The 19786-nt window shown below is 53.8% G+C and overlaps 2 protein-coding genes across 2 annotated transcripts; both read right to left on the minus strand.

Annotated features, from left to right (window-relative positions):
* Positions 1-89: 89 nt before the first annotated feature.
* Positions 90-16328, minus strand: IL27RA (interleukin 27 receptor subunit alpha). The gene is given in 15 exon segments (XM_027050024.2): positions 90-607; positions 610-771; positions 898-991; positions 1182-1275; positions 1633-1758; positions 4172-4330; positions 4406-4507; positions 5994-6182; positions 6281-6464; positions 9822-9886; positions 9996-10155; positions 11719-11876; positions 11972-12129; positions 15537-15654; positions 16081-16328. Coding segments are annotated over 15 exon segments (1887 nt in total). The 5' UTR covers positions 16175-16328; the 3' UTR covers positions 90-583.
* Positions 16329-16979: 651 nt separating this feature from the next.
* RLN3 (relaxin 3) lies at positions 16980-19468 on the minus strand. Its single transcript, XM_053219762.1, has 2 exons — positions 18821-19468; positions 16980-17312 (listed from the first exon to the last, which is right to left on the minus strand). Exons 1-2 carry the CDS (start codon positions 19365-19367, stop codon positions 17098-17100), a joined length of 762 nt encoding a protein of 253 aa, XP_053075737.1. The 5' UTR covers positions 19368-19468; the 3' UTR covers positions 16980-17097.
* Positions 19469-19786: the final 318 nt, after the last annotated feature.

The following is a 19786-nucleotide window of genomic DNA, read 5'->3' on the forward strand; positions in this document are numbered from 1 at the left end:
GGGAAGTCCAAGGCCTCGCTCTGCTAGGATCAAAGACTGAGCCAGTGTGAGGATATACGCGGCTCTTGTGGCAAGTTCCCAAGCTACCGTAGCTATAAAAACATAAAAGTTTATTTCTCCGGGTGGCTCTGATTCATGCGGTCACTTGGGGACTCAGGTTTCTTTCCCCTACTTGCCTCACCTTCCCCTTCGGTGTGGTTAAAGCGGGATCACGGGCACTGTTGATGTTCCAGCTCACGGGAAAGGGAAGAGAACAGTCTGGGTGTCGGCACGCGGCACTGCCGCTCACGTTCCGTGGACGAGAACTTGGTCCGTGGCTGCACCGAGCTGCGAGGGAGGCTGGGGAGGCCGGGCAACAGTTCTGTTACAGCAGCGGGACGGGACAGACCTGGGGAGTCGGCTGCCACTCTTGACGTCATGCGTTTTCCTTTGCTCCCTCATCCATCCGTATGTGCCCCCGTAGGGCCAGGCCCTTCGCTGTAGGGGTCCTTGGCTGGGTGTCCTCAGGCAAATGACTCAGCCTCCCTGATCCTCAGTGTCTTCATCCGTCAAATGAGCGGCCGTCTCCTGGCTTGTGGTGGGTTCAGGCCAGAACTTGGGGCCTGGGGGCGGGCCCAGAAGGCCTAGCTCCTCAGGGGTGGGCAGGAAGTGCTTCTCATACCCAGAGTCAAGCCGGGTGGAGGCCTGGGGGGGCTCCGCAACCGGGAGTGGTTCCATCTCCTCCACTTTCAGGATGGGGAAGTCCCCGAGGGGCTGAGCCTGAGGCATCTCCTGGGAAGAAACGAGACTGAGATACTGCCCCCCCTTATTCTCCCCGCTCTGTTCCCACCCGCTCCCCACTCTCCCAGCACCCGCCACCCTCCCAGAGGGCCCAGGTAAGCCCGCCTTTTTGCTCACCTCCATGTGAGGCTGGCCAGAATTGCTATTGGCAGGATCAGGAACCTTCTCCCAGACCCAGCGGGGCAGTACCTTGTGCCGAAGGTGGAGGCACCTGGCAAGCAGGTAAGAGGGCAGGGAATCTAGGTGACCTGATACCCAGGCCCAGGTTGCAGAGTCCGGGAGCGTCACAGAGCCCTGAGTGTCCCCTCACCATCGGCTCCCCCCACCCCGCCGCAAAGCTTAGCTCGGGGTCCGGCTGCCCTCCCCACCTGTGCAGAGACCCACCTGGCCGACAGCCTCACCTTCCAGAGGTGGCTAGGCTCATACCACAGCCCATCAGGAGCAAGCCCCACAGGAGAAAGACACCTGGCAGAACTTTCCACTTCAGGGTGTTATCTGAGGCCGAGGGACAGAAGAACATTTAGACACCAGGGATGGGGGAGGGATCAGGTATGGATCACGGATGGGGCAGGGCTTGGGTGCGGGAGGCAGGTAAGTGGGCGGGGCTTAGGAGTGGGTAAGGGCTAAGGGTAGGGGACATCTTGGGGTAGGAGGGAGGGTTGTGAACAAAACAGTCGTCAGGGATGGGTGAAAGGGTCAGACACACTGCCTGATAATCCAGAGTACTCTGCAGGATCAGAATGCCCCTGAGGCATCATCAGTAACCACCCCCAAGTCAAAAGGTTGCTCACTCTATCTCCTTGAAATGGAGCAGGCCCCCTCCTGTGGTAGTCCCAACCCCAGCCCCTCTACCTGGTAGGTGAAGCCGGAGGCTGGGACCGGGTGGGCCCTGTCCTGCGATGGTGGATGCGGTCATCCACAGCTCACAAGGACCCCAGGGAAGGTCAGGCAGGGTGATGTTCCGGGCGCTGCCACTCACTGAAGGACACACCCAGAGAGGTTGGGGAGGCAGTCAAGTCCTACCTCAGGGCCTTTGCATGTGCTTTCTCTATGTCTGCAACACTCTCCCCAGATACCCACATGACTCCAGCCTTCTTTGCTCAAATTTCACCTCCTCAGTGAGATCCTCCCTGACCACAGGAAAGTTGGCTCAGCTCAGGTCACAGTCTCATGGTTCCTGAGATCAAACCCCGTGCTGGGCTCCACACTGACAGTGCAGAGCCTGCTTGGGATTCATTCTCTCTCTCTCTCTCTGCCCCTCCTCTGTGCTCGTTCTCTCTCTCTCTCAAAATAAATAAGTAAACTTTATTTTTATTTATTAAAAAAATTTAATGTTTATTCATTTTTGAGAGAGACAAACAGAGCATGAGTGGGGGAGTGGCAGAGAGAGAGGGAGACACAGAATCTGAAGCAGGCTTCAGTCTCCGAGCTATCAGCACAGAGCCCGATGCGGGGCTCGAACTCATGAACCATGAGTTCACGACCTGGGCCAAAGTCGGATGCTTAAACCGATTGAGACGCCCAGGCACCCAAAATAAATAAGTAAACTTAAAAAAAAAAAAAAAAAGAAAGAAAGAAAAAAGAAAGCTCTACAAGGGCCATATTCCCAGCACCTAGATCAGTGCCTGGCACACAGAAAGCCCTCAAAAATGACATACATTTGAAAAACTAAATGAATGAGCATCATATTCCTTACCCGCACATTACCCCAGTGAATAGAGATTTTCTCCAGATAAGGGGAAGACATGTGCACCTCCCAGAGCTATATTTGTCTACTTTTTTTTTTTTTTACTGAATTGTCTTTTTTGTTTTTAAGCTAAAAGAGGAAGTAGCTTTTTGGTTTGTTACAGGATAATAGGAGACATGAGCACGGATCCAGATATATTGCCATAGAAAATGTCTAAGCTAAATCAGCAGGTGAAAAAAATAAAGTTGCCAAATATCACAGTCATAAGAGATTCAGGGGCCCAACTATAGTCTGTAACATGGTATTTTATTTTATTTTGTTTTATTTTTTACGATTTAACATTGATATATTTTTGAGAAGGAGAGAGAGGGAGAGAATGAGCCGGGGAGGGGCCGAAAGAGGGAGACAGAGGGTCCGAAGCAGGCTCCACACTGTGAGCACAAAACCCGATGCGGGGCTCGAACTCAGGACCATGAGATCATGACGTGAGCGGAAATCAAAAGTCAGCCATTTAACTGACTGAGTCACCCAGGCGCCCCGCCCTTTTTTTAAATGTTTGTTTATTTTTGAGAGAGAGAGAGAGCATGAGCAGGGGAGGGGCAGAGGAAGAGGGAGACAGAGGATCCAAAGCGAGCTCTGCACTGACAGCAGAGAGTTCAATGCAGGGTTTGAACTCATGAACCACGAGATCATGACCTGAGCTGAAGTCAGATGCTTAACCAACTGAGCCACCCAGGTGCCCCAGTACATGGTCCTCTTTTAAAAATAATCATCGGGGCGCCTGGGTGGCGCAGTCGGTTAAGCGTCCGACTTCAGCCAGGTCACGATCTTGCGGACCGTGAGTTCGAGCCCCGCGTCAGGCTCTGGGCTGATGGCTCAGAGCCTGGAGCCTGTTTCCGATTCTGTGTCTCCCTCTCTCTCTGCCCCTCCCCCGTTCATGCTCTGTCTCTCTCTGTCCCAAAAATAAATAAACGTTGAAAAAAAAATTTAAAAATAATCATAATACATACATGTGTATATATTTAATAACATATAAATATAAAAACGTAAGGGGTGCCTGGGTGGTTCAGTCGGTTTAGCATCTGACTCTTGATTTCAGTCCAGGTCATGTTCCCAGGGTCATGGGATTGAAACCCACATCGGGCTCTGCACTGAGCACAGAGCCTGCTTAAGATTTTCTCTCTCTCTCTCTCTCTCTCTCTCTCTCTCTCTCTCTCTCTCTCTCCCTTTACCCCTCTGCCTTGTCTGCACCCTCTCTCTAAAATTAAAACAAATTTTTTTTAATCTAACGATGGATACATACTTGAAATAAAAACCACACATAACCCTGTGATCCTGTTGACATGGTGCACAATTTCTTTCCATATTTGCACCTCTGCTTTGCTCAGTGCTGGGTTTCTTTTACAGAAATGGAACCATCTCTTGGAGTTTTGTCATCTTTTTATCTTTTTCGCTTAATAAAACATGACAGGCATCTCTCAATGTCAATAAATATAGATCAAAGTCTTCATTTTTAATGGCCAAATGGCAGTTCGTTATATTGATAGCCACAGGATTATTGTCCACTAGGGAGCTGAGGACACCCTGTTATTTTCCCAGGGGCTGAGAGGGAACCAAGGGGCCAATCTGGGGACAAGAGTTGGGTAGACTGATGGGTGGGTCTTGTGGGGGCTAGGAGCAGGGGACAGGGGCAGTGAAGCTCACCATTCATGCAGACAGAAGGCCCGGTCCCGCTCTGTGCGCACAAGGTGTAGTGGGTGAGATGGCCCCGAAGTTGGCGCCTTGGGACCTCTCCCCATGCTATGGCGGGGGTTCCTGGCGGGGTGTCCTGGAGTCGCCAAAGTGTTGGTCCTGCTAAGGGCACTGGGGAGGAAGCCAGGGGGTCAAGGTCTGTCACGGTTCTAGAGGGTTCCACCATTCTCCAGCCCCACCACTTACCTAGTTCCTGTGTGAACCTCCATACTGAGGGGGCAGGGGCCAAGCCGCAAGGAGAGACTGCTGTCACTGTGATTCGGTAGGGGACCCCTCCTTCAAACTCCCCTGGTGGGTGGAGGGACAAAGACAGAGTTGGCGCCCCCTCCCCTACTCAGTCCCTACCCAGCAGGCGTCTTCATTTGGGTCTCCTGAAGGACATGCTGAGAGAAATATTTGGATAAAAGTAATTTTCCTGGGTGGTAACCCCACAGAACACCACCAGGGCGGCTGGGAAGTGAAATGGGGAAAGAGAGGCAGCCCTCCAGTAAATGACGAGAACGATTTCCCAATGTAGGCAATGGAAATTCAATCCCGCCGGCGACCTCTGGGGGGCAGCAGAGAGCACATGCCTGAGAGCCAACCCACCCACGGAGGGAGGAAGCTGGGGTATGTATCCACCAACCCTTACCAGTAATCAGTGGAGGGCTGCATCTGATGGGACTTAATTCCCAAGCACTTCCAGCCGGCTGCTTAGGCAGGCGAAATGCTTCAGTGACCAGAAAAAGGCTTCAGGCCAAAGGAAATGCAGGTGCTGGAGGCTGGGAGACGGTCAAAACACGGGGCTACGGGTGGAGTGGCTCTGACGCCACCCATCATAGTAGGTGAGGCTCCCGAGGTCCCTTCTCAAAGCCTACGGCTGCTGCATGGCCTTCCTCAGATGGGAATTTTCCAAAATCGGGGCTCCTCCTCTTTTCTCCATACATGCTGTGTTCCTCGGGACTCTGTCCTTCCTAAATTTTTCACTCAATGCCTCCCTCTCATGCTCTCCCAAGTCCTTTACACCAAGGATGGGCTCCCCAGCACCACATCCCAGCCCAGAACTCATAGCAAGCCCCAGACCTGAGTATCCAACAGCCCCACGGACAGCTCCATTTGGATGAACATCTCCAACAAAACCTATCCAAGTGGATCCCCAAAATTCTGCCCAGGACTCCCCAGTCAGAACCTGCCTGCTTCTCCCCCCTTCCTCAGTTCCCACGTGGTCCAGTCCTCACCCCTTCCCAGTCCACTCCCCCCAAGAGCAGCCAAAGGGCACCTGTGAGCACCCGAGTCAGGGCATATCCATTCTTGCCCAGAACTCTCCATGGCTCCCACCTCACTCGGGATAAACCCAAGTCCTTGTAACCCACCAGGCTTTGCACAATTTGCCTGTCACCTCCCTGCCCTCACCTCCTCCCCCTCTCTCCCCTCATGCATCGTACTCCTGCCACACAGGCCTCCTCGCTGTTCTTCTAACATATCAGGCACATTCCTGCCTCTGGGCCCTTGCGCTGTCTGTTCCCTCTTGCTTTTCCCTCAGACATCCTCACAGCTCCCTCTCTCACCTCCTTCGGGTGTCGGTTCAAATGTGGCTTCGGTAAATGCCAACAGACATCCGCGGCTCTCACTGCACACCAGTGTCCCGCACACGGCCTGGCCCGCAGTGAGCGGTCGGTGAATACCGCATGCATGAATTAATGAGACTTTAAACGTAACATTCTCTCCTGCAGGCCCACTCATCAGTCCGCTATGCAAGCGCTGAGACGGGAACCCCGGTGTCCCCGGGCCTCACCTGGCAATAGCGCTCTGAGGTTCTCAGGGGGAAGCCGGATCCAGTTGAGGGCGTCCAGGGGATCCCCGTCCCGGGCCCAGTCCACCACGTGCTCCTGCAACTCCCCAGACCCCCGCTGCCAAGTCACCAGCAGTTCCGGGCTCCCAGCCACGCTCCTGACCACCACGCCACGCGGGGCAGCGCTTGGACCTGGACGGGGGAGGAGTCTCAGCGGTCGACGCTGAGGCCCCGCCTCCCTCTCAGGGGCGGGGCGGGGACGGGGGCGGGGCAGATCCAGAGCCTCTTACCCAAGCAGGCCAAAGAAAGGTTCGTGAGAGGCTTCCAGCTCTTGGCATTGACGGCGGACAGCCCAACCCACCCCGCCTGGCTGGGGATGGAGAAGTTGCAGCAGGCAGCCGTCTTCCGGATCAGCTCCTGACCTTTAATCTGGAACCAGACTTTATAGCTCATCCGCACGCAGTGGCCCGGGGCCTGAAGGCCGACAGGAAAAAGGTGTTAGTTACTATCTCCCATTTGCCAGGCACACGCTGTGGCTGTGGGTCTCCGTGAGGTCCGCCTGACAAAGCAGTCCGTGGACTATTTCTGCCGGCTCCGTGTTACGTGTTACGGATGAAGCAACGGAGCCTCTAGGGGGCTCTGTGGCACAGGTGAAATTAGAATACAGTTCCAGGGCCCCAACTAGGGTGAAGTGGGGGGTGAGGCCCTCGCCTCGGGTGCAAAAGTTGAAGGGGAGGATAGGGAAAACCCAGCCATCAAGAAAAATTCTATTCTACTCCATCCCAATGAAGGCCAAACAACCCATGACAAACAAAATTTCAAGATTTTAAGGACGGGATCTGCCCCTGCACTTGTATGGCCCTGCCTTACTCTTTCATCGTAATCTGTGTCCTGCGCGGCTCTTCGGGATTTAAAAATCCCCGCTGTTGTACAGAGGGGAGGGAATGTGGAGCAAAGAGGACCGCAGCCTCCAGGATCGTCGCTCTGGGGAAGTCTGTGAGCATTTTTGGTTGCCTCGATGACTGGTATTGTTTTTTATGTTTGTTTCTTTGTTTTGGGAGGGTGCATGTGCATGTGAGTGGGGGAGGGGCAGAGAGAGAGAGAGCGAGAATCCCAGGCGGGTTCCACTCTGTCAGCGAAGAGCCCCACATGGGGCTCGACCCCACAAACTGTGAGATCATGACCTGAGCCGAAATGTGATTGGTATTTGATGGGCAAGAGCCAGGGATGTAACACTGTCCTGGAAACAAAAAACTGCCCCTTGACCATTGTGGCTTTAGAATGCCATCCCCACTGGACACTTTCGTAGATGAAAAGCCTACCTAATAATGTTAACTGATCCTACAACGAAACTCCTTCTTTAAAAAGATGCTTATTTACTTTTGAGAGAGAAAGAGAGCGAGAGAGCAGGGGAGGGGCAGAGAGAGAGAGACACACACACACAGAATCCGAAGCAAGCTCTAGGCGCCAAGCTGTCAGCCCAGAGCCTGACTCGGGGCTGAACCCACAAACCATGAGATCATGACCTGGGCTGAAGTCGGACGCTTAGCCAACTGAGCCACCCAGGTGCCCCTAGAAGCAAACTCCTTTTGTTTGTTTGTTTGTTTTAAATGTTTTTTTAACGTTTATTTATTTTTGAGACAGAGAGAGACAGAGCTTGAATGGGGGAGGGGCAGAGAGAGAGGGAGACACAGAATCGGAAGCAGGCTCCAGGCTCCGAGCCATCAGCCCAGAGCCTGACGCGGGGCTCGAACCCATGGACCGCGAGATCGTGACCTGAGCTGAAGTCGGACGCTTAGCCGACTGAGCCACCCAGGTGCCCCTAGAAGCAAACTCCTTTTGATGTATAAAGACAAAACCTTTGGGGGGCCTGGTGTGAATGCTCACTGAACTTTTAAATATTCAGAATATGGGGATTTCTAGGCAGTTTTTATTATCAATTCCCAGTACAGTCTGTGTTCTAATTAGAGAATTCTTTAATGTGCCCTGCATCACCTCACCCCTTTGAAGCCCCTGGAAACTGGCTCTATGGCCTGGTATGCAGCTGATTTTGGTAAATGTCTTAATTGTACATGGAAGAAAGGCATGTTCTGACATTTCCTATGTGAGTCTATTAGGTTGTTTGCTAATCACATGCTCAGATATTCTAGATCTTGACTTGTTTTTCATCTATTATGAAATTACTGATAGGAGTCTGTTAAACTCTCCCACAATGGTTGTGGATTCATATATTTCTCCTTGTAGTTTTGTCAATTTTTGCTATATGTATTTTAAAGCCATATTATTAGGTACATATAGTTTTAGTACTCATATCATATTGGTGAACTGAATTGTTGCCGTCATGTAGCTACCTTATTTCCCCTTCATTTTCTTCTTCCCTCCCTTCCTCCCCCTCCCTTCCCTTCCCTTTCTTTCTTTTTCTTTCCCTCCCTCCCTCTCTCTCCCTTTCTTTCTTTTCTTTCTTTTTCTTTTCTTTCTTTCTTTCTTTCTTTCTTTCTTTCTTTCTTTCTCTTTCTTTCCCTCCCTCCCTCCCTCTCTCCCTTTTTCTTTCTTTTCCTTTCTTTCTTTCTTTCTTTCTCTCTCTCTCTCTCTCTCTCTCTCTCTTTCTTTCTTTCTTTCTTTCTTTCTCTTTCTTGTGTTTATTTATTTTTGAGAGAGAGAGGGAGACAGAGGATCCAAAGCGAGCTCTGCACTGACAGCGGAGAGCCCAATGAGGGCTCAAACTCATGAACCACGAGATCATGACCTGAGCTGAAGCCAGACGTTTAACCAACTGAGCCACGCAGGGGCCCCTCCCCTTCACTTTCTACTGAATGTTACAGTCAGAAGTCTTTATCATATTTTTTAAAAACATGACTATAGGGGTGCCTGGGTGGCTCAGTTGGTTAAGCTTCTGACTTCAGCTCAGGTCATGATCTCATGGTTTGTGACTTTAAGCCCCACGTCGCATTCCGTGCTGACAGCTCAGAGCCTGGAACCTACTTCAGATTCTGTGTCTCCCTCTCTTTCTTCCCCTCTCCTGCTCATGCTGTCTCTCTCTCTCTCTCAGAAATAAACATTTTAAAATTTAATATAAAATAAAATAATGTATTAAAAATTAATATTAGGGACACCTGGGTGGCTCAGTCAATTAAGCATCTAGTTTTGCCTCAGGTCATGATCTTACATTTGTGAGTTTAAGCCCCGCATCATGCTTGCTGCTGTCAGCGTGGAGCACTCTTTGGATCCTCTGTCTGTCTGTCTGTCTGTCTCTCTCTCTCTCTCTCTCTCTCTCCCCCTATTCGGATCATACTGTCTCTCTCAAAAAAAAAAAAATTAAAAAAAATTAATATTAGACCATGTGGCCTAAGAGGGTTATGGGCCCTGCTGTTTTGTTCCTCTGCCATATTTACTGTGAGCCAGGGCCTAGCGACGCCTGGAACATCGTAGGTGCTCAACAGATTGGGAGCAGTGGGGATGGGTTTCTGTCCTCTCCTAACGCCACTTCCATACTAGCACCGGAGCCCTGGCGCACTGTGCTGTATTTTATGGAGCTGAGCCTACTCTTGCTTTCAAACCTTTGCACCTGCTGTTGCCCCCACGGCCTGCACCCACCTTCATGTCTCAGCTCAGACCTCCTAGAAGTAGCTGATGTTGGGGGAGGCTTGCCCTAAGCCAGGACCTCTCTGAGCATCCCTCTCCACCCCCCCCCCCCCGCCCCGCGCCACAACAAAGCCTTGGGGTCACCTCAAGAAGGCAGCATCAGCATCGTCACCTCTGTCTTGTCCACATGGTTGTTATTTGGGGCTTCCTGACATGCGCAGGGAAATGGGATGGAGCCCCACAGCTCACCTTCCACAGAAGCAGGGCTTCCTGTGTGCCCGCTGTCCCGCAGACATTCCCCGATATCCATACGTCTTTTGGAGTTGCCAAGGAGGAGGAAAGGGGGTACAAGTGAGAGAGGCACGGTGGTACAGACTTCCGGAAGGGGAGACGAGGGTGTCGGGCAAGCCTGGAGAGCCTCACCAGAGGGCGGCGTCTGGAAGGACAGAACAGGGCTCCGGTGGCCCCACAGACCCTCTTCGTTCTCCATTCGGCAGCGGCCGTACACCCGATAGCCAGTGGCTAGCTCCAGGTCCTGGATCTCAACTGGGGTCAGGGGTATGGACTTCACTTCTGGCTCCAGCTGGCGGAGAGACAGGGAAGAGCAGTGAAGCCGAGGGCTGAGTTGCGAGTATCTGACCTGGTATCTCCGCAGGGTCCAACTGCCCTCTGCTTTGCACACGACCAAGGGGACTCCCAGGACCCAGGCCTTTTGGGTTTGACATTGGGACAATCCCCAGCAAAAAGAGGAGACAAATTGGCCACTCTATGGCTCATGTACAGCAGTAGGTAGGAGTAAACTCTGTTATTCTCCCCCTTTTACAGTTGAGGAAAACTGAGGCCCTGGAGAGGGGGAAGTGCCTTGCCCAAGGTCACAAAGCAGGTGGGTGCTGGAGATGAGAGTCCTACCCAGGCAGTCAGATTCCAAAGTCTGCCTCTCAACATTGCTCTGAATCGCATGAATAATCACAATGACAACTTTCTTCAATATTGCAATGTTTTGCATGAGGCGCCTGAGACAACTGGTGATCCCCAATATCCATTCTCCCCTTTTTCCTTTGGAAATAGAAGCCCTGAGTATCAGCGGGGAACATGGCTGTCAAGACTGAGGACTACATTTCCCAGCCTCCCTTACAATCAGGTGGGACCATGTGACCGTGTCCTGGCCAATGAGATATGAGAGGAAATGATCCTGGCAACTTCTGTGTTTGTACAAAGTGCACGGGCGGGTCCCCCAACTCCTTCTGGGGGTCTCCTCGCTCTAGGGTTCTCTTCCATTTTCTTGCTGTGCGAGCTTGGTAAGGTGCTTAGCTTCTCTGAGGTTGGCTTCCCCGACTGTGAAGCAGATATCGTAAAAGCATCTGCTATAAAGGAAAGTTGGGAGGGACTCATCAAGATAATTTTGTGCAATTAGCCTGGGACCTGATGATGCCCAGCAGGTGCTCAGAAATGTCAGCTGCCTTTATTAATTATTTTTTAGTGTTTATTTAAACCAAGCCTTGCTTCTCATCTGTAAAGCGAGTAGGTATAAAAGGCATCTACCTCGGGGCGCCTGGGTGGCTCCGTCGGTTAAGCGTCCGACTTCAGCTCAGGTCATGATCTCGTGGTCCGTGAGTTCTGGCCCTGCATCGGGCTCTGTGCTGACAGCTCAGAGCCTGGAGTCTGCTTCGGATTCTGTGTCTCCCTCTCTCTCTGGCCCTTCCCCCACCCTCTCTCAAAAATAAATAAACATTAAAAAAAAGGCATCTACCTCAAAGAGTTCTTGTAAGGGTTCAATAAAGAGCCTAGAATAGTGCCTGGCACACAGCAGACGCTTTCTAAATGTCTTCTGTTATTTTAAGGTTAATGTAAGCTATCGGAGGACTTCTTTGCATTCACAAAAAGGCTGGAGGAAGTTTACTGTGTTTCTCAACATTCCCAAGTGGAGTTTGGATTGGGACTGCATGATATTTGAGATTATTTGGTGGGGCGGGGTGTGATTATTTTTTTAGCTGAACAAGATGCAACATACAGGCCTTTTGTGTGAGATGGGGACAGACTCCAGGAACAAGTGAGGAACGGGTGCTGGGCTGGGTCTCTGATTTGGGGATGATGCCTTGGACCCTGCCTGGAGTAGGGTGGGGGAAGAGGGGCCCCTGACACTCACCAGAGTCCAGGCAGTCCCCTGGCATCTTTGATAGTAGAACTGGCAGACCAGGACCTTGTGGGGTGGCCACAACGGCGGGGCCCAATGGACAGTGGCCTCCAAAGGGTCATCCTCTGAAAAGTCGACGTCAGGGTAGAGCCGGGGGGCATCCGGCTTCACTGAGGAAGGAGAGGCCGGAACGTATTTAGCCGGGGTCTCCAGGACCACCCCCCCCCCCCCACAGCATGCCCCCACCCCCCATCCCCCCTGTTACTTCGGGTTTCCAGGTTCACGAAGACTGGGGGCCAGAGAGGCTGGCCAGCCTCGGTACCCCAGACAAGCAGTTCATCAGACATGGTAAGCTGTTCCCGCGGAATGGTCACCCAGCTCTGCCCAGTGGGCACTGTCACAGTCCACGTTCTGTTGGGATGGCTGTGAGGAGAGATGTGGGGGTAGGGGGGTATAGATTGGGTTGGGGCCAAAGCCATCATGATAACTGCTCTGCCTGGGTTCAAATCCCAGCTTTGCTGCTTCAGGGCTGTGTGACCTTGAGCAAATGGCTTCACTTCTCTGTGCCTCAGTTGCCTCATCTACAAAATGAGGGTGACAGAAGCACCTGCCGAAGGGCGGAAGAGCGAGGGGAATCAATGAGGTAAGACGTGGAATGTATTACCACGTACCTTTAGAACATAAACCGCGTGGTAATACGTGGAACGTTTAGAACAGCATTGGTGGGTGGGGGAGGGGCACCTGGGTGGCTCTGTCGGTTAAGCGTCCGACTCTTGGATCCTGCTCAGGTCATGATCTCACGGTTCCTGTGTCTGAGCCCCGCACTGGGCTCTGCACTTGACAGGGCGGAGCCTGCCTGGGATTCTCTCTCTCCCCCTTTCTCTGCCCCTCCCCTGCTCGAGCTGTCTCTTTCTCTCTCCAAATAAATAAGCTTAAAAAACAAACCAAAACAGCAGTGGGAGCCCGCCACAAGCCACGTGAGCATTGCTCGTTGCATTTATTGAGCACCTACTTCCAGGTGGGCACATTTACACGTATGCAACGATACAGTCAGCAAATCCATATTGTGCCAGGCTCTGCTGTGGGAGCTGGGGACAGGACTGGGACCAGAGCAGGCCAGGACCTGGCTCTCTAGAGCTGCTCCTCCAGCGGGGGGGAGGCCAACGAGAAACACATAAATATATAATCGATGGCGGTTATACGCGATACACAGAACAATCATCAGGGTGGAGAGGATACAGTGCGGTGATGTGGTGAGGAAAGACAGTGCTATTTTAAGCAGGGTGGTCAGGAGCCTCTCTCAGAGGTGGAGACCTTTGAACAAAGGCCCGGAGGATATGAGGGCGGGGCCGTGCAGTACAGGGTGGTGGTGGGCGGGGGAGGGGAAGCGTTTTTTAGGAAGAAGCGGCAGTCGGTGCAAAGGCCTCGAGGTCAACTGACCGGTGTGTTTGAGGAACGGCAAGGAAGCCCGCGTGGCCGGGGTGCAACGAGGGAGGTGGACAGATGCGCCCTGACTCAGGTGTCCACGGGCGCCCTCTGGCTGCTGTGGCGGAGAACACGCCGGGAGGGCGCAAACCGGAGCCCAGGAAGGAGGTGGGGACTGCGTGGTCCCGGCTCTGCTGGCCAGGACGGGGGCTAGACCAGGGTGGGTGCTGGGGAAGGAGAGAGTGCCAGATTCTGGATACTGGAGAAGGTGGAGCCGGCAAGGCTCGCTGACAGGTCAGAGGTGGGTGACAGAGAGCGGCGCTGGGGATATCCTGAAGGATTAGGTTGCAAAGATGCAAAAACGAGGCCTTCATAAAACAGCAACAACAACAAAAACACAGGTGCTCGTGAAGATGCGGAGAAACCGTAGGCCCTCCTACGGGAATGGAAAATGTTGCAGCTGCTGCAGAAAACAGTTGGGCCGTTTCTCAGTTAAACCCAGAATTGCTGTGCGACCCGGCAACTCCACCCCTATGCACGGACCCAAAAGAATGGAACACAGGGACTCAAACGCTTGTAGGTGTATGTTCCTAACGGTGCTAGTCACAGTTCCCTAAAGGTGGAAACAAACTAAATGGCCATCAACAGATGAATGGAGGGGCGCCTGGGTGGCGACTCTTGATTTTGGCTCAGGTCATGATCTCACAGTTTGTGGGGTTGAGCCCCGAACCGGGCTCTGCACTGACAGTGCAGAGCCTATTGGGGATTGTCTCTCTCCGTCTCTCTCTGCCCCTGTCCCACTCACTCTCTCTGTCTCTCTCAAAATAAATAATAAGCTTAAAAAAAAAAAACCAAAGAGATGAGTGGATACGCAAAATGTGGTCAATCCTTACAGTGGAATATTATTCAGCCATAAAAAGGAACGGTGTTCTGACTCATGCTACAACATGGATGAACCTCAAAACCCACTAAGTGAGGGGCGCCTGGGTGGCTCAGTCGGTTAAGCCTCTGACTTCGGCTCAGGTCAGGAGTTCGAGCCGGACATCAGGTTCTGGGCGGACAGCTCGGAGCCTGGAGCCTGCTTCGGATTCTGAGTCTCCTTCTCTCTCTGCCCCTCCCCTGCTGGCACTCTGTCTCTCTCCCTCTCTCTCAAAAATGAACAAACTTAAAAACAACAACAACAACAACAACATGCTAAGTAAAAGAAGCCACACACAAAAGGCCACATAGTGTATAATTCCTTTTATATGAAATGTTCAGAACCGGTAAACCCACAGAGACAGAAAGCGGGATGGCGGTGACGGGGACCGGTGGGGAGCACGATAGGGAGCAGACTGTTCGTGGGATGGAACTTCCTTTTGGGGTGATGAGAGTGTTCTGGAAGTAGAGAAGGTGGTTGCACAACACTGTGAACGTACCGAACGCCACTGGATTGTTCGCTTTGAAATGGTTAACTTTGTGTTATGTGAATTTCGCCTCCTTAAAAAAGGGGGGACCTTCTCCGACTGCCCCCTCTTAAACTGAGGGGGCTTAAACCTAGGCCCCTCTGGAAAGGAACGGTGGGGAACGCTGCCCAACGATGTGAATGTACCGAATGCCACCGAACACTTAAAAATGGCTGAGAGGGGCGCCTGGGTGGCGCAGTCGGTTAAGCGTCCGACTTCAGCTCAGGTCACGATCTCACGGTTGGTGGGTTCGAGCCCCGCGTCGGGCTCTGGGCTGATGGCTCAGAGCCTGGAGCCTGCTTCCGATTCTGTGTCTCCCTCTCTCTCTGCCCCTCCCCCGTTCATGCTCTGTCTCTCTCTGTCCCAAAAATAAACGTTGAAAAAAAAAAAATTTAAAAAAGGCAACAGGCCCTCCCCGACCAGTGGTTCCCACCTTTCCATGCCCCTTTTACGCCTCCCTCACTTAGCCAAATTCGACATGAATTGGAGTTTGCAGGTGTGATTCATCATGAAGCAACCCAGGTCTCCCCCCTTCAACTGTGACTTCCACGAGGTCCAGGCTGTCGGTCGGCCTCTTTCACTGCTGCGTCCCCAGCACCAGACCAGATCCTTTTTATACGCTCAGAGAAGTTAAGCTACTTGCCTAAGGTCACACAGCAATAAAAGCCAGCTTCTAATTATTAAGCAACTTCTCTTGGCCAGTGCCTAACTCGTTGAACCCTCAAAGCCAAAGCTGGGAGGCAGGTCCCTTTATTCTGGCCATTTGGTGAGGGAGGAAAGAGAGGCTCAGAGAGGGAAAGTGACTGCTTTAGGGTCACACAGCAAGGAAATGCACAACCTGGAATCAAAGAAAGGGCTTGAGAGTGCGGGGGGGAGGGGTCCTCTCAACTGAGTATGCTGGGACCTGACTGGCCACCCTTCCAAAGCCTCAGTTTCCCCACGTCAGCCGGTTGTACTCACTACTTCTGGCTCTGGAGGTGCAGCGTGGAGGGGGCTGCCAGATCCCCAAGAGGTCCCCACGAGCAGTTCAAGTCGCCCAAGGGTCCAACTCCATAGCACTGCAGTGGCCCGGGACTTCCTGGAGAGGGAGGTGGGAGGGTCCCAGGGAAGAGGGTCAATTTTCCCAGCCGCCTGCACATCCCAGAACCTGAACTTCCCCCGGACTTCTGCCAACTGGGGAGGGCGATCCAGGGTCCCTGCCGGAGGCGAGCAGTAGGAAGGGGGCGCTGGATACCCCTCCCCAGGCTTTGGGCATAACTACTCCACTCCCTCTGCCAGCCACATCCTGTTGCCACCCCAAGGGCCTCCACCCCACCCCCGGGCCTCGGGCTCCCACCTCGCTGCCGACCCCCGTTCCCCAGCTGCCCTCTTGGCGCGGTCCCCGCCCCAGGAGGTGCAGAGAGGCGGCGGTCGTTCCGCAAACTTGCGGTGCACCCGGAGGCTTTGCGCCCCCGGGGCGAGCGCGGCGCCAGAGCGCCCGACACGAGCTCGCTCCAGAACTCACCCTGGGGTCGGCTCCGGTGGCACAGCAGCGACAACAGAGGCAGCAGCACCAGCTCCGGCCGCGGCCGGAAGGGAGCGGCCCGGGCCCCTCGCATGGCGCTCCCCCTACCGCGCCCCGAGTCCGGCCGGCCCTGCCCGGCCCTGCCCGGCCCTGCTCGGCGCGGCAGCGCCGCTCGCCTTGCTCTCCGGGTCCGGCACCCAGGCGGCCACGGGAAGCGCCCCTCCCCTCCCAGCCGCCTCCGCACCTTGCGCTCCGGGTCCCCGCCCCCTCCCGGTGGCGGAAAGTCCCCAGCGGCGCAGGCTGGGGCTGTCGAGAGGGAGGGGAAAACGGCCTGGGGCGTCTGGCGGGTGCTGAGCGCCTCGCCGAGCTCGTGTGAAACCCGTGCCCTCCCCACCCCGCAACAACGCACACGCCGCAAAGTCCTTTGGAACTTTTATTATTGGGGTCGAAGAAGGTTCCGATCGGTCCCCCCCACCGAACCTCCCACCCCAGGATGGGTGAAGGGAGCCCAGGGGTCCCCACCATTATTCTAGGGTCCACAGCTCTAGAACCCCAGCCGGTGGGGTTGGAGGAGGAGGGGCTGGAAGGCAGGGAGAAGGCACCGAGCAAAGGCTGGAATGGAGCGGGTGGGGGGGGGGGGGCGTAATTTGGAAGAGTGGCCACAGTTGGGGCAAGAGAGAATCACAGTTTGGACAAAGGTCTCAGCGTGGCCGATTTCAGTACAATAGGGGCGCCACTGCGGCAGGGAACGGTATAGGCCAGGCAAAGGCATGATATGACCTAAGGAGAGGTCAGGGGTCAGGATCAGAGGTTCCCATTTGGCCAGGTAGGGAAAGTTTGCTCGGGTTTAGGAGAGGCTGGTCAAAGGTCAGGGTCATCGGGGGGGCGGGGGGGGGGGGGGGGCGGCGTGTCCAAGTGCACAGTGCCTGACCCCTGACTTGCGGATGAATGAACGCATGAGGGGCCAGAGTCAGGTGCTCAGCTGGCCCCTGGGCCCCTGGCCACCCGGTCACTGGTCTAGCAGAGGCTGCTGATTTCACTCTTACTGCACCCCCACTTGCAGCAGTTGCTGGAGAGGCCATCCAGGACATCACGGACAGCGCGCAGAGCCCCTGGAGTTCCCTGCCAGCCAGGTCGGTCTGCATACAAAGCCCAGGGGTACTTGGTCAGGGCCAGCCACTCGCTGGAGGCTACTGCCCTGTCCAGCTCGCTGTCTGTGTCAGAGTCTGTGTCTGGGAAGGTGAAAGATGAAAAGAGTTAGTGCTTGGGGCTCAGCTGCGATCACACCCAGAGGCTGTCTCAGCTACTTCTATTCTTGTGATGCAGCTTCATGGTCAAAAGTTTTATCCCATTCAGGCCTACCTTCCAGTTTTGACAGGCAGATTATTCAACCTCACAGAGCTTGACTGTCCTCTCTTGTCATTTCTTTTCTCCTACTCTTTATTCATTGAGGACCTGATGGTTAAGAACATGTGTTTGGGAGCCTCTCTGAGTTATACTCTGGAGCACATGAATGTACTTCTCCGACCCTGGGTTTCCTTGTGTGCAAAGTGGGGATAATAATAATGCCTACCTTCTAGGGTTTTACGTGGAGTAGGTGACAGAATTAATACCCATGGAAAAGCTTAGAACAGAGTCTGGCACACGAGAAGCACTCACCGTATACTTACCATGTGCCAGCCACTGTGTTGTTGTTGGTTTTTTTTAATGTTTATTTAGTTTTCACGCAGAGAGAGAGAGAAAGAAAAAGCAGGGGAAGGGCAGAGAGAAAGACAGAGGATCCAAAGTGGGCTCTGTACCGACAACAGAGCACCTGATGTGGGGCTCGAACTCACAAACTGTGAGATCGTGACCTGAGCTGAAGTCACACCCTTAACCGACTGAGCCGCCCAGGCACCCTCTGCCAAATGCTGTTTTAAAGGATTTAGTGGGCTAACTCCTTTATTCCTCACAATGACAACCCCATGAGGTGGGGGCACCTATTACCATGCCCATTTGCCAGAGGAGAACACCGAGGCACGGTTTCGTAAACCAACTTGCACAAGAACACGCAGCCATTAAGTTGTAGGTCTCCTACTTGAACCCAGGCAGCGTGTCTTCCAAGTCCACCTTTATATCATCACCATGATGAAAACTTTTGTTTAATTTTTTCGCCAGGCTCCTGCCCTTCATGAAACCAGGCCCTATGCCCCCCGCTTGAGCCCAGACTGAGCCCCCTGCCCACCGTCCTGATCTGCTTTGACTCAGTGTTGCCACTTAGCCATCCTGGGAGATTCAGGGACTGTGCCTCTCATTTGCAGATAAGGAGGCTCAGAGAGGGTAAGCAACTTGCCAGGAGGGTCACCAGCTAGGTGGCAAAATCTGGCCTTGTATACACCACACCCCTCACACTACCTTCAGCAGAGGGTTGAAAAGCGGTTCAGTGTCAGTTTCTCAATGGCGTCCCATCTCCCACCCGACCCCCCATCCTTAAGGGCAGGCTCATACACAGCAGGTGCTCCAAAAACAGCGGCCAGTTCTCTCACGACTCCGCAGGTCTGCTAACCGGCACCTCCCTGCCTCGGCACAGCTCTGAGGCCTGGGCCAGTTTCCCCAGCTGTACATCATAGGACAGGGACTCTCCTGCCCCGGCCCTTCATCTCATCTCCATCCCTGGCTCCTTGCACCATCCCATGTCCCATCCATTGTCCACCCCTCCCCGCCACACTACCCCCCCTCAGCCGCACCCCCCCAGCCTCACCCGTAGCTTCATGGGCCAGGATGTCCGACCGCCTCCATCGGGAGCCCCCGCAGGTGAAGATGACGGCCCGGATGAATTCCCGGCCGCAAAGCTTCACTCCGTAGGGTGATGCTCGGGCCTCGGTGCTCAGCCACAGCTCCCCAGCCAGCACCCACACGGCCAGCAGCAGCAGCAGCGAGCGCTTGGCCATGCTGGACAGGAACACCTGGGACGCTGGGGCACAGTGACGCAACCTCCCTGGGAGTCTGTGTCTCTGCTGCCTCCTGGCCCCCCATTTATACACCCCGGGTTCCCCCCACCTGTCACGGAGAAGGCAAGTGACCTCCTTTATCTCCTCCAGCAGAGGGGAGGCTGGCATGCCCCCCCCAACCCCGACCTTTCCCGTTTCCAGGAGCAAGTGATAACCTTTAACCAGGGACGGAGTGACGTGCTCCAGCTCACTCTCATCTTCATCTAGAAGGGCGAGAAGGTCTCGATTCAGCAGAGACCAGGGACCCAGACCCCACCAGACCCGAAGAGAGGGCACAGCCAAATACAACCCCCGCATAGGGCCGGATCTCCTCTAGGATAACAATGATAATGAGCGTTTCTGCTTCCGCCGTGTGGGCTAGGCTACAAGGCCAGGCACTGCTCTAAGTATTTTGCATCTGTTTCATCCTCCCAGTGACCTATGATAATGGTTCTCAAATTTGAGCAAGCCTCAGTATCTCCCAGAGAGCTCGTTAAAACACAGATTCCCGGGCCCTATTTACAGAGCATCTGAGAATCTGCATTTGCAACAAATCTCCAGGCCATGCTATTGCTAAGTTGCTCCAGAAACGGCACTTTTCTTTCTTTCTTTCTTTTTTTTACATTTATTTATTTTTGAGAAAGGGGATGGGGAGGGGCAGAGAGAAGGAGACAGAGGATCTGTCGCAGGCTCCTTGCTGTGACCGCAGAACCCGATGAGGGGCTCGAACTCACGAA

Source organism: Acinonyx jubatus, chromosome A2 (assembly GCF_027475565.1).
Source record: "Acinonyx jubatus isolate Ajub_Pintada_27869175 chromosome A2, VMU_Ajub_asm_v1.0, whole genome shotgun sequence".
In the NCBI taxonomy this organism is placed as follows: domain Eukaryota; kingdom Metazoa; phylum Chordata; class Mammalia; order Carnivora; family Felidae; genus Acinonyx; species Acinonyx jubatus.